Raw genomic sequence first — 13,993 nt, 5'->3', positions numbered from 1 at the left:
ATGCTGTGCCCAAACAAAACAAATGCAGGAAAAATGACCCAATTTCAACTACTTAATTATAAAACCCTAGAAGAAATTATAAGTCAATTAAGCTCCGGTTCCTGCTGTCTGGATGTCCTACCCACACATTTCTTTAAGAAAGTCCTGCCTGTCGTTGCTAATGATCTGATCCGAATAGTAAACTCATCGTTGTCTTCAGGTGTTTTCCCCCAGGCTTTGAAAACAGCAGTTATCAAACCACTGCTAAAAAAGAACAATCTAGACAAATCACTACTGCAGAATTACAGGCCGATCTCCAACCTCCCATTCATCAGCAAAGTTATTGAAAAAGCAGTTTTTAAACAATTAAATAGGTTCCTAACAATAATGAATCGCTTTGACTCCTCCCAGTCTGGTTTTCGTGCTCACCACAGCACGGAGACGGCCTAGTAAAAGTGTTCAATGACATCCATATAAATACAGACAGTGGGAGAACCACAGTGCTGGTTCTGTTGGACCTCAGTGCAGCTTTCGACACTGTTGACCACAACATTTTACTGAATCGACTGGAGAGTTGGGTCGGACTCTCTGGTCCAGTGCTCAACTGGTTTGAATCTTACATAAAGAACAGGGATTTCTTTGTTTCAATTAGAAACTTTTCATCAGAGAGGTCAAAGGTCACATGTGGGGTACCCCAAGGTTCAATCCCAGGACCCCTTCTTTTCAATATTTATATGCTCCCACTGGCTCAGGTTATAACAGGAAATAAGATCAGCTACCATAACTACGCGGATGATACACAGCTCTACATCACGATGTCACCAGGTGACCTTTGACCCCATCCAATCACTGAATAGATGCTTAGAACAGATAAATGTGTGGATGTGCCAAAACTTTCTCCAGCCGAACAGAAACAAAACTGAAGTTATTATCTTTGGGCCTAAAGAGGAGCGAACTAAAATCAGTGCACAGCTTCAGTTATTACAACTGAAAACCAGCGATCAGGCCCGAAACCTGGGAGTAGTGATGGACTCTGACCTGAACCTTCAGAGCCACATTAAGACAGTCACAAAGTCGGTCTTGTATCACCTGAAGAACATCTCCAGGATTAGAGGACTGATGTCTCAGCACGATCTAGAGAAACTCATCCATGCGTTTATCTTTAGCCGCATTGATTACTGCAACAGGGTCTTCACAGGACTGTCCAATAAATCAATCAAACAGCTGCAGCTGATCCAGAACGCTGCTGCTGGCGTTCTCACTAAAACCAGGAAGATAGAGCACATAACACCAGTTTTAAAGTCTCTACACTGGCTTCCTGTAGCTCAGAGAATAGACTTTAAAATACTGTTGTTAGTTTATAAATCACTGAACGGCTTAGCACCACAATACCTTAAAGATCTGTTATTGCTGTACCAACAGTCTAGCCCCCTCAGATCTTCTGGTTCTGGTCTGCTCTGCATCCCCAGAACCAGAACCAAACAAGGAGAAGCAGCATTCAGTTTCTATGCACCACAGATTTGGAACAAACTTCCAGAAAACTGTAAAACAGCTGAAACACTGAGTGCCTTTAAATCTAGACTAAAACCCCCCTGTTTAGAGTTGCTTATGGCTAAATTAGGATTAGAGTGTGGGTTTTGATGTCTTCGATGTTTTTGATGTTTTTAATGTTTTTATCTTTACTTTTCATCTATTTATTAATGTCACATACTGTTTTTATTTTTTTCTTTAATTATGTAAAGCACCTTGAAATGCCTTGCTGCTGAAATGTGCTATACAAATAAAATTTGATTGATTGATTGATTGAAGGGTCCATGGAAGGTGCATCATAGAAAAAAGGCTTTTGCTATTTATTTTCTTAATTTCTATACTTTAAAAAAAGAAACATGAGTTCCTCTCCAGCCCACAAAGAAGAAGATAAATGTTTATTGATTTACCTTCGTGAGTAGTGCTCCATTCCACAAACCAGTGAAGCTGGCAGTCACAGTTCCAGGGATTACCGTGGATCGTGAGGAGCTCCAGCCTGGGAGCCGTTTTTAACGCCGCAGGAGGAAGCTCCTCCAGCAGGTTATCTGCTAGGTGTAAGTGTCTAAGAAAAAAACATGGTTTTTTGTCATTAATTGTGTACTGCGTACATATTATACATTCCTAAGTAAAATTCTTGGCCTAAAATTTAAGAAATGTATAACTGGAGAAAAGCTCCAGCGGTTGTTGAGTTTCTTACTTGAGTCCAGAGGTCCAAAAGCTTCCTAGTACCGAGACTGTTATGAAGGTGTGAGGATGGATTTGGTTCAGCTGGTTCCCTTCCAGTTGTAGGAGTTTCAGAGAGGTAAGACCAGAAAAGGAGTAGGGTTCTATAAAATTGATAAGGTTGTGATCCAGGTGGAGCCGGACCAGAGTGACCAGGCCCTCGAAGAGACCAGAACTCACTGATGTGAGCTTGTTGTAGCTCAGCTTCAGGATCTGTTTGAAATAAAATAAGAAAGTTCACTTGCTATTAGCTATTTTTACACAATGAAACTTCAATAGCAACTGCAGCTTATAGACTCTGTTCCTGAGAATGAACCAAACAGATGTTGTTCTGTCTCGGTCTGGTCAAGTAATATTAAGTCACATAAGGTCCAGTGTCCTGTTTTTGTTTCCCAGTGTATTTTCCAATTGGCCCAATGTAATGTGTTTGTTGTTTCTCATCTATTTCGTTGGCATTGACTTTTGTTAAGATCAAATTCAGCCTGTAACTGCAGCCATATGGACCTGGCAAGAGGGAAGCAATCACAGTGCAGCTAATTACTGTCCAAAGTAGGGATTACGTAGGAAAGAATTACCGTGATTTCGTTTGTTCGGTAAACTGCATGCACTAGCTTTGGCCGGCCTCATTACCGCAATTTTTCTTTGTGATGTTCCAGCCCTGAAGAAAATTACAGTAACATTTAAAGAAGATTCATCTGAGGAGTAGTATGTCACAGCAAACCTGGGTGTGGGTTTTCATGTCCACTTATAACTTAATCTAGGCTGTTTTTTGTTGTTGTTTTTACTTTTTGACCCGGAAAAATGATCTTCAGACAAATGTGAAGACAACATATACAAAAAGTTCTGTAAGATATACATTAGGTTTGATCATTGGTAACTGTGATCTGCTAAAACTGATGAAAAACAAAATAAAACCAAAGAATTAGTTCCAATATTGGTCCAGTTAATACTTCCTGATAGTTGTCAAATGTCAAATTATGTCGTTTCAAATTTTTTAAAACTTTGTAATATACAGAAAAATGTTGCATCTAGACTCTGTAACATCAGAACAGTTAAAGACAGACTTACAGTAAACCAGCACCCACCAGTTTTACCACCTCTTCAACAAATCTGTTCCCAACAGACATTCATTAATAAAAATAAAAAAAATCAGTTTCATCATGGTCTTGGCGTGAGACTGGACTGGAATCCACTACTAAAATACAGTGAATGCAAAATGCAAATACTACCAAAGCCAAACTCTACCACATGTTCACATTGAAGCTGTCAGTAACAAGTCAGCTCCCTTCATCTGAATACAGATATCTTAGTGACTCAGAGTAAAGACAATACTACCACCAACACACTCATTTGTGTCGCCATCTTGCTACTATAACTTTTTTTTCCTTCTAAGCATGCTACAGCTGCCATAAGCACCCAACACTGCCACCTAGAGTTTAGAACAATATGAGAATGAGCCGCACAAAGTAGCTATAAATGCTGTAAAAGTTGTCGGCTTGATTCTGTGCGTCTGTAGATGCGCCAAGCATAAACCGTTCTCATGATTGCTAACCAGATTTTAGAAAGGTGCAACTGGTATTTCACTGACGCTGGAAGACCTCCTGTCCATCACGGCAATCTTTAGCTCCCACTACAGATTCCCTCTCAAGAACCTTTCCAAAACGTTAATGTTGCTTCCAGTCAGAAGAACATGCCAATGCATGCGCTAACAATAAAAAAAAGTACCTGCAGTGACCGCAGGGTGTAGAAAGCCCCAGGCTGGACCCTGCTAATGTCGTTTCCATGCAACATGAGCATTTCCAGTTGCCGCAATGACCTGAACTCTGACCCCTCCACCTCTGTCAGGCTGTTGTAACTGTAAGAGAAAGAAAATAAACATAGTCTGCAATGAAAAGAGAACCTTCAGGATCAATTGGGTGGTCTGGTATAGAAGGTGAGGATCGAGAGGTATGTTACTAGCTGTTTGCTAGCCACAGTTTGTCTGGGGAATGAGCTCATTGAAGAGAAAGTTAAGAAAAACACTGGAGGGAATGACAGAGTGGAGGATGGAGGAGTAGCAGAGAGAATTTGGCCAACCTTTGACCTACAGTGCTTTTCTCCACCTCTAAACCATGCAGCTTTAAGGTTTAGCATTTAGTTTCTCAGATAGGTTTCTTATTTTGGTATGAACCAGAATTATCCTGTTTAGAACAGATTACACTTTCAGACTAAATTCAGAAGATTCAAGAACAAAATGTGATTTACAGCAGCAAATCAAAGTGTCAGCTGGATCTGGATGGATTTATGTCACGGCTGTCAGAGTTATCGACCAGGAAGCTGCAGATACCCCTATGCATCCAAACACACATGGAACTTTCCAGAATTTGCTTTCTCCCCCCTGTACTGCCCACCTTTCATTAAAACCAGTCAGCTGGCGATATATCATGCGGATCTCACTTTCATCCCCAGTGTCTTACACTACCATGAATGCACACATTTTAGTGTAGGTTTCCCCATCGGGGGCTCAGCTTCAAACCCTGGCAGGTTTAGTGCTCTTTTGTTAACAAAAGCAGATGCACTCCTTCACTCTGCAGGACTTTCAGATACTTGCAGAAGGAATATGAGGAAGGATTCAAGTTGTGCACTCAACTACTCAACTACAGTTGGTTGCCTACCAATACATACTTTGCTGCTTTATACAAACTGGCGTGAAACTTTATTTCAGTTTTACGAAGTACACTCATTTCAAACCAGCTGGAAAAAACAGTTCCTCCAATTGCAAAAACATTTTATCAGAAAACTTGTGGTAAAACATTTTTAGAGGAGGCCTCAATTACTAGAACATTTATTTTAGGTTCCTAACCCCCAACAAATACCTGGGTCCGCTGTATCTTGTGTTGGTCCATCACATTAAATTACCCCCCAAATTACTCTGTTTATGGTTTCAATGCAACAGAATGCAGAAAAGTTTTCTGAATTAATACTTATGCGAGCCACTCTCTGTCAAGTCCTGATGCGTCAATCTGAAATCAGATTTTACCTCACTGTGTACACTAATAAGGCTCCAGCTGATTTCTTCCCCAATTAATGTCTTGGTGCTTAGCTGTTGCTGGTTAAGTGAATCCTTCCTCAGATTCCACTTTGGACAACAAAGAACTTCTCTCCAGTGTTCCAAGACAGAGACAAAATGTCTCAAAAGTAGAACTGTTTCCATAAGTGCTTGATCGTTTGTTGTCTAATGACAACATTTCACTTCCACTCTGTTCCTTGTGGCATCCTGATGAGGGGGAGAGTTTCCATCCCCCATAGTGACTACATGCCTTCTGTTTTGAATGATGTGGCTGAGTCTTACCCCAGGTTGAGCCTCTCTGTGGTTTTAGGGAAGGCCTTGGGAATGGTGGCGAGGTGTCTGAAGGTGCAGTGGACCTCCTTAGTGCCTGGGCAGCTGCAGCTCCGCGGGCAGGATGGAACACTGTGGACCAGCTACGGGACACATGAAGGACAATGAAGGTTAAAAAAAAGAGGAGAAAATTAAGAAAGGACTTTTTTTTTAGAAAGAAATTATTCAAACTATCCACCTTAGACTTAATATTTCAGTAGAAAATGTTAAGCTTTCCCATAATTGACGGAAAGTCGAACCACCTGCATTGCTCTTCATAAGAAAGCTAGTGGTTATTCACCTCTCCTGACATTGTAACTTTAACTGCTCCCGTCCACAATAAATCAACAGCGTCTGCAATAATGATTTACCGAATGCAGTAGGAGTGATGAGAAGAACAGGGGGATCCACGCTGCAGCCAGCCTGCAGAGTGATTTGGTGCGGAAAAAAAGCCCCATGACTGGAGGTCTGTCAGAGTCCTCCCAATGTCAACATACCTGCAGAGAGTGGTGATTACACAGATTAATGTCGACAAAAATGCATTTATGCATTTAATCCAGGAGCAACAAATATAAACCGGTATCCATCGGGAGTAATTGATACTTTGAGAAACGTCAATAGTAAACATGTTAATTTTTATTCATCCTAAGAAGAATCTTCATCAGAAAGTGCCTCTAAATGTAAGGGCCTGAGGACTGAGCCTTGGGGAACACCGGTTGTAATAGTGAGGAAAGCAGAGGAGAAATAATACGTTCAATATTTCAGCTCATTCAACATCTTTTCAGTCTGTTATCCTTCGATAGAGCTGGTGTTCCCCACGGCTTAGTTCTTGGGGCTCTACATTTTATTATCTACCTTTGTTGGGTCACATTTTTTGTAAATCCGTTTCTGGATGACACCCAGCTCCACCGGTCCACCAAACCTGACGCCACAACTCCACCCTCTCCGATTGGCTCCATGAACTCAATTGCTGGTTTTCGAATCATTTTCTTCAGCTTATTAGAGAAAAAAACAGATCTCATTCTTGTTGGCACAAAACATCCTTTCCAAATCCGATGGTTTTTCTCCTTCCACTTAGCTCCATGCTTTCACCTTCCCCTAAATTCTAGGCGTCGTCATCGACAGGACCCTTTCCTTCCACTCCCACATCCACAATGTGATTCCGTACATCCATTCCCACCTCCATAATATAAATCGTCTCTCTCACTCTCTCACCGGCCTGTATGCAAAAAATGTGCTCAAAAACTAACTGAATATCAGACACAATATAACATGGTTGCGGCAGAATCATACTGCGGGACGCTTTTCTTAAGCAGAGACAGGGAAGTTGGTTGGAGGAGAAAGGAGCCAAATGTAGGACAAGAAAACCCGTGAAAGGCTGCATGAGACTTGAGATCCTTAAGATACAAACAAAGCTACAGTAGATGTTTTTTTATTGTTAGAATGGCCCAGTTAAAGTCCAAAACTAAATCCAATTGGAAACCTGTGGTAAGGCTTGAAAACAGATGTTCACATAATGCACTCCTTCCAATCTGAATTAGCAAAACCCTCAGATGTGCAAAGCTATTTGAGAACTAACCCAACAGACTCGAAGAAAAATACAAAAACACTCACAACACACACAAATAATCTTAAAAACTAAACATCCGTTTGCTTTTAAAATTTGCCCAACTTTGTGTTAGTCTGTAAAATCCCACTAAAATGACGTGTCGTGACGTGACCGAACGTCAAAAATGTCCATCCTTGAGTCCCTTTGCGTCTCTACCTGAATAAATTGCACGTATAGTATTTTGTTCCATATTCATATTCAGTCTTTGATCTTCTGACACAGGTTTCGGGATGAGGATGAACACATTCCTCATCTTAGATTCAGTTGTCGTTTTTAGCTTTGATTCCTCCCGATGAAAGAGAGAAATTATTCTAATGTGATGCAAACCTCCACGCATTCATAAACTTTTCCCTTTGCTGGAGATTAGATTTGGAAATGAAAGAGATGGGGGAAGAGAGACGGGACATTAGCGAGTCTGAGGAAAAATATGAGAGTTGTGAGAAAAATCCCCAAGCTTGGGATTACATTATCAAACTCTTTTCCCTCCAGGCTGACAGAGCCGCTCAGAAAGCGTTGAATACGTGTCTAAATCCTGAATGTCACTGGGTGTGTGTTTTCTCATGGAGGGAGAACAATAAACTAATCTTCTGTTTGTCCAACATAATCATACTGAAGAGCAGCAATACATCTTTTTCTGTCAGCACACAATCAACCCATCAATTGTCTCTACTCTGGATTAAAGGCTCAACTTTTAATCTTGACCTGTTCAGAGTCTCTTCAGGTGGGGGTGACACAAGGGAAAAAAAATTAACAAGGAAAAGTAACTGCAGACATTTAGCCAACTTTTCCAAACCTATAAGCTTTTCATTCATCCAGCCACTAGGGGGCGCTGTTATTAAAGTGCTGGCTGTGCATAGCTGGAATGGAGCTGTCTGCCTTTTACATCCAAAAACTCAATGAAGACTTGATATGGAGTTACCAGATTCACTGGTGAATTTGTTTGGATCCTGTTGTTAATTTTACTGCTAGGATCTGTTTCTAGGTTCCGTTTTGTCTATTATATTAGTTCTCCATCGTGGAGTTTGGACATGTTTGATAAGTTTGTGGATAAAATTATTACAGTTAACAGTAACTGAAATAGGACTACTGGTTATTTATGTCTATTTTAAGGGCCCTTAAAGGGGAAGCATTATGTGTTTTTCAGGCACATTGTGCTATTTTATATCGCAATCAAGTAACTATGTCACCTTCAGTTGTTATAAAAATGCTACATGTATATATGTGTCAAATATAACTTAGTAAAACAACTTCCTAGATTAATGCCTTGATATTGGATCTCTGTCTCTTTAAGAAGCTCCTGCTCTTTCTAAAACTCCATCTTCATGAAGTCATCACAACATGGCTCCTCTATTTACCCTTTAACAATGTTTTTACCAGCGTTCCACATAAATAGTTTCTATAATGAGCTCAGCTGATGCACAGCTTCACCAGGTGTTTGCTAATTGCTGCTGGCTAGTCTGAAGGAGCTGAATGGGGGGCTTACTGGGGAGTGTTGCTCTGTGAAGTTTGGAAGCTTAGAAACTGTAGCTTAGAGGAGGAGCTTTGTCCTCAAAGGTGGGGCTAGGTCCACCCAGCTGCACAGCTGAATGGTTGCCATGGAGATTTAAGAATTTCTCAAACATGCATGAAAGAATCAAGGCGACACTCCAGGTCTGTTTTGATGACCAAATAACATTATAGCATGATCTAAAACTAAAGAAAGTCCATTTTACATCACACTGCCCCCTTAACAGTTCAGTTAAACTGCCATTGGCTGTATTATTTTTATGGTGTTTTTTAACTTCTTTTGAAATGCTAATGCTTGTGGCATTCTTACTGAAGTGCCTGCAGATGCCTGGGCTTATGTTCAGTTTATGCTATCAGAGTGTTGAATGTATTTTCAATGAATGAGTTGATGCTTCTTGTGCAACATCAATATGATTAATTAGTTATTAAACAAGCTAATTAGTGATTAATGAAAAATGTAGTTATTCAAACATAGGCTGTTTGGATTGATTTTGAAACATTACTGTCAACTATATACTTGATTTGTTGACTGCTGATTGCTAACTTCACTTTTTCCTGACCTTATCTACAGGTCTGTTTGTTTTGGGACTTCAGAAGTACTGCTAAGTGTGGGATCCTGGTAAGATTATTATTATTATTTTCTTCTCTCTTTTTTTTTTTTTTATCTCTGGAGCTTCTTGAGTTTGTATTTTAGATCAATATTTATTTATTGACTTGACAAAGGGTAAAAAAAAGAAGAAGAAAGAAACCTGAACTTTTGAACTACTGCCTCTAAATCTAAAAAAGGTAAACACCAAAAAACTAGTGAAACATGTATGAATGGAACATCAAGTTTAGAGTCAGCAAAAGGTTTACAGAAATAATATCGGTAATGTGATTTGAGGGGTGAATAACGTACTATTTACATACAGCAACTCTCTCACACACCCACACAAATTCTTTCTCACACTGATCTGTTGAAGAGGCAGGAAGAGAAATGTTAACAAGTAACAAACGAATTTCTCAAGTCATTAGAGGCCAGTTTGGGGGTTTCTGGTTTCCACTTCAGTCTGTGTTCCATCCATACAGGGAGGATAATTCACCTAGCAGCTGTGTGTGTGTATGTGTGTGTGTCTGCGTGTGTTTGTGTGTTTGTGCGTATTAGAGAGAGAGAACGAAACGGTAAAGTGTGTGAAGGGGTCGGATTGTCATGTTATTATCATTCCGACAACAGATTGATAATCCTCCTCCTTGGATTTAATTTTGGCGCTCTTGTCTTTCTCCATCACAAAGCCACACGCTGCTCAGGTTTCCTGACCTGATAAATGCATTAAACCATCTGTGGGTCAGCGATGCTTGCTGCTATATCCCATCCATGATCTCTATCTGCTTTATCTGGAGTAGGAAGTGGATGTAGCTACAGGTGGACAGTCCATCACAAGCTAACACAGTCACATTTCAGCACTACACACACACACACACACTCGCACACACACACACACACACACACACACACCCACACACACACACACACACAGATAGTGTTGCTATCTTTGTGGGGACTTTCCATAGACTTCCATTCATTTCTACAGCCTAAACCTTACCTTTATCCTTTTCCTAACCCTAACCATCACATACCTAACCCTAACCAAAACTCAATTCATACCTTAGCCCTAACTCTGACCCCTGACCCAAAAACAGGGTTTCCCCTTGTGGGGACCAGGCTCCGGTCCCCACAAGGAGCAATTGGTTCCCTCAACGTAGTATATGTCAGGAAAATCGTCCCCACAAGGTCTTACAAACAAACACACACACGCACACACGCACGCACACTCAGCTTTAAGGGCAGTTCAGCACGTTTACTGACTGTGGGAAACAAGAGTACCTTCAAACAACCATGCATACAAGAAGTCAATGGTTGAGTATAAAATTAAAGTACAAATTGACACAGGAAGAATTGACCCAGTTTATGATTACTGACTTTAGCAAATTGGACTTGCAAATTTCTCTATCAAAATTTTTTGGCAAAAATTTTAAGTAAAATAAGCAGCTAGTTGAAATTGTGATTTTATTTTTCAACTTTGTCAAATCTAAATCTCTTCCAGCATCTTTGTCCTGGTTTGCTATTTTATATCAGATTTGGCTGATGCATGTCCCAGATGGAGCAAGAGAGTAGGGTTGAGATCTGTGTGTTTTAAATTTATCCATGTTGCTTTTCCACTGAAACACACAATATCACTCTGTCACATGATGGAAGAGAACTGGGCTTCTATCTATGAGGAACGCATCATACACATGAAGTCAGAGGTCAAGTGCAAAAAGTTAATTCTAATTCATGGTGAAGGTGAAAACCCTCTCATATATGTTCCCTACAGTAGATAATGTCTTTCTCATCTTGAAACATTTTATAAGAAAAGCTGGTATGGGTTAAATTTAGCATATTTTGGAAATAAGGAGATAAATAAGGAGGATTGCACCCCAAAAAGGAGGAAACAAGAAGATGTAAAGATAGAAATATGAGTAGAAGGAAGGAGAAAACAATACAGTACAATGAAAAAATACAAGGACAAATGAAAACAGGTGAAGAGATCCAAGGAAATAGGAATAATACTTTTGTTGAACCATAAAAATCACATGTGTCTGTCAGAGGTGAAAGTGGTGTACTCCTTATAGAGGAGGAGCACAAACCAGTCTGACATCCTGTGTATCAAAATCATATCTGTCTGTCTGGCAAAGTGTGTTATTGTCAATACAGCTGTAATAAGCCATTTCTTTTCTTTACATCTTTCTATACGGTGCTTTTTAGTGGATCATCTTTAGAAACATAAGGCTGACTATTGCATTCATAAATGTTCATAAATTGACCATTAATAGTTCCATTCACAGCTTGAGCATTGATTGGAGCAGAACTCTTTATCTGTGCACCCATTATAATTTATCTTTCCGTTTGTAAAGTTGCACTTTTTCTACCTTTTTTTGGCCAAATAGAATAGTGACCTATTAGGCTACTTTTTTATTTTGTACTTTTGTGCTATTGGTTGCCTGCCTTGTGTCATTTTGCATGAAGAATATGTTGCTTTTATATCAGTCAGGTCAAAATTTCTCACCCACTTTGACAGCTAATAACTGTAGAAGGAACTACTACCAGAAAGACATGCAGTTATGTGACTCAAAAACAAAAACAAAAAAACATGATTTACGAGCAGGATGTTTTATTTTGATTTGATCATGATTTATAAAATGTTACAGTGGGATTAGAATCACAAACAATGGAAAGATGGTATTATTGGTGAAATATGTTATTTTAGTTTGATCATGTCCTGGAATCTGTCAGTCAAAACAGGGTTCAGAGACGTGTTCAGTAATGTCAAATTTTTAGCAATGTTATACAATTAAACAGAAGGCTCAAGTGAATGATCGACTGACATCAGTCCACAGAGAAGCAAATTTTACATTGCCATGCACTGAGAGGTGCTGATCAAGAGAAACCCCCATGATTCAAAATATAAACCTGCCAACTTGTCTGAAAATTTTTGCCTCCCACATGGACAAGTGTAGAAGAGCACCCCCTTCTGGAGAAATGTTTGGGCACAATGACAAGAGGACTATAAAGGAGTCATGGTGAAGCATTCCAACTCAAGAAACTTACTGTACCAATTTAAAGGCATGGTGGTGGTAGCATAATCTGATAATCGGTTTTTGCTGCCACTTGCTCTAATGGGTGGAGTACAGAAAATAGAGGCTTGTCTCCAAGTTATTTAACTTCAACAACTGGATGGCTAAAACTTATTCACAGCTGGTGTTCCAACAGGACAATAATCTCAATCATACATCGAAAGTAATTTTGAAATTGATGAAGCAGATTGACATTAAACTTGTAGGACGGCAAATAACTCAATCCTGTTGATCTAAAAGTTGAGTTCCTGTCCAGAAACATCCAATTTGAATAAACTCTAACAACTCTGATGAGACTATCCAACTAGAACTGTACACTAAGTTTGTTTGTGGGAACAAAATTGCTTGCCTAGAAGGATATACTACCATGCTACTATCTCTTCACCTCCCCATTCATCCATCTTTGAGTCTGTATGTATATATTTGACCCTCTCTGGAATATAGATAATCCACAATAAATTCAAACCCAAAGCTTTTTTTTTAAAAATTTTTTTATTTGCCAATCAGGTTGTTGTATAATTCCACAGAAATCACAAAAAAAAACAAAACAAAAAAAAAAAAATCAAAAATGAATGTTACATAAATTTAAGAGCCTGCTTGCTTAGCTTTGAGCTCCATCTAATGATCCTCTAGTTTCAGTTGATTAAAAAAAACAAAAAACGAATGGATCTGAGAACCCGCTGGATTCTTTAAAGAATGTCAGAACAAAGCCAGCACATCTTTAAATAAAGAAGGTTGGGCTGACAGTCGGCCAAATCCAAGCTGTTCTTTTCAAGATATAACACATGTCTTAAGAGGACCCCAGTATGAAATCCACATGTTTTCCATGAAACTCGACAATATCATATGCTGCACATGCATTTCCATTGTTTCTCTGCTGGACAGCATCTTTTTACAAGTGGCTTCATAGATTGGCACTTGGCACACAGGATAAGGAACTTTTTATAGTCAATTTCTTTAAAGGATTGGATTGCTTTTGAATGTTCCTTCCAGGCATTAGTTGTAAATACCTCAAAAAGCCAACAAACTATCAAGCTAACCTTCAACTGTTTGTGTTTTAGCTTCATTTGTAATTATCCTCATTCATTAGAGCATAAATTCAACCATTCTTTGTAAGTATCCACTACCTGCTGCTTGTTATTAGGAGAGGTTGGCCCTCTGTAGTCATTAAAACATAGCAGAGTGTCTAATAAATTTTAAATGCTGTATTTATGCAGAGCGTCTTTTTTTGCCCCAAGTGTTCACAGGCAACAACATGACTGGACGAATTTCCTGAAAAAGTTTGGGTCAGAGACAGAACTTCTCAGATCTTGTTCCTGCTTTATCTTAGTAGAAATTAGATTTTAGATGCTGTTTCAGTGGTTTGTTAGCATGTTTTTCAACTAGTTTAATGGCTCCACTCTAATCCTACTGCTGTCTGATTATGTTAACAGATGAAAGACAGCATGATTGATTGAGTACACTGCAAACACACATCAGGTTATATTTGGTCTAGTTTCTTGTGCAAATATCTTAACACACTTGGAATAAGACCAAACTTATTCACAAGTAAGTTTTCAGCAAGATATAGGAACTTGTTTTAAGTAAATAATCCCCTAATATTGATTTTTTTTAGTTACACTGCCAGATTTCTTCAC

General features: G+C 39.3%; 1 protein-coding gene across 1 annotated transcript in view; it reads right to left on the bottom strand.

The window, feature by feature from the left end:
- The window catches only part of LOC106957947 (matrix-remodeling-associated protein 5), a 28,433-nt gene that overhangs the window by 13,223 nt on the left and 1,217 nt on the right, over nucleotides 1-13,993 (bottom strand). The window contains exons 2-6 of the mRNA XM_015049540.1: nucleotides 5,959-6,084; nucleotides 5,561-5,691; nucleotides 3,955-4,084; nucleotides 2,204-2,442; nucleotides 1,917-2,068 (exon numbers count right to left, since the gene is read on the bottom strand). Coding sequence (XP_014905026.1) covers nucleotides 1,917-2,068; nucleotides 2,204-2,442; nucleotides 3,955-4,084; nucleotides 5,561-5,691; nucleotides 5,959-6,045 — 739 coding nt within the window. The 5' untranslated portion in view covers nucleotides 6,046-6,084. The remainder of the gene's footprint in view (nucleotides 1-1,916; nucleotides 2,069-2,203; nucleotides 2,443-3,954; nucleotides 4,085-5,560; nucleotides 5,692-5,958; nucleotides 6,085-13,993) is intronic.

Source organism: Poecilia latipinna, unplaced genomic scaffold (genome assembly GCF_001443285.1).
Source record: "Poecilia latipinna isolate Pla-1442-1.1 unplaced genomic scaffold, P_latipinna-1.0 Scaffold951, whole genome shotgun sequence".
NCBI lineage: Eukaryota > Metazoa > Chordata > Actinopteri > Cyprinodontiformes > Poeciliidae > Poecilia > Poecilia latipinna.
The sequence above is the reverse complement of the archived record's forward strand: the minus strand, read 5'-3'. Positions and strand labels throughout refer to the sequence as shown.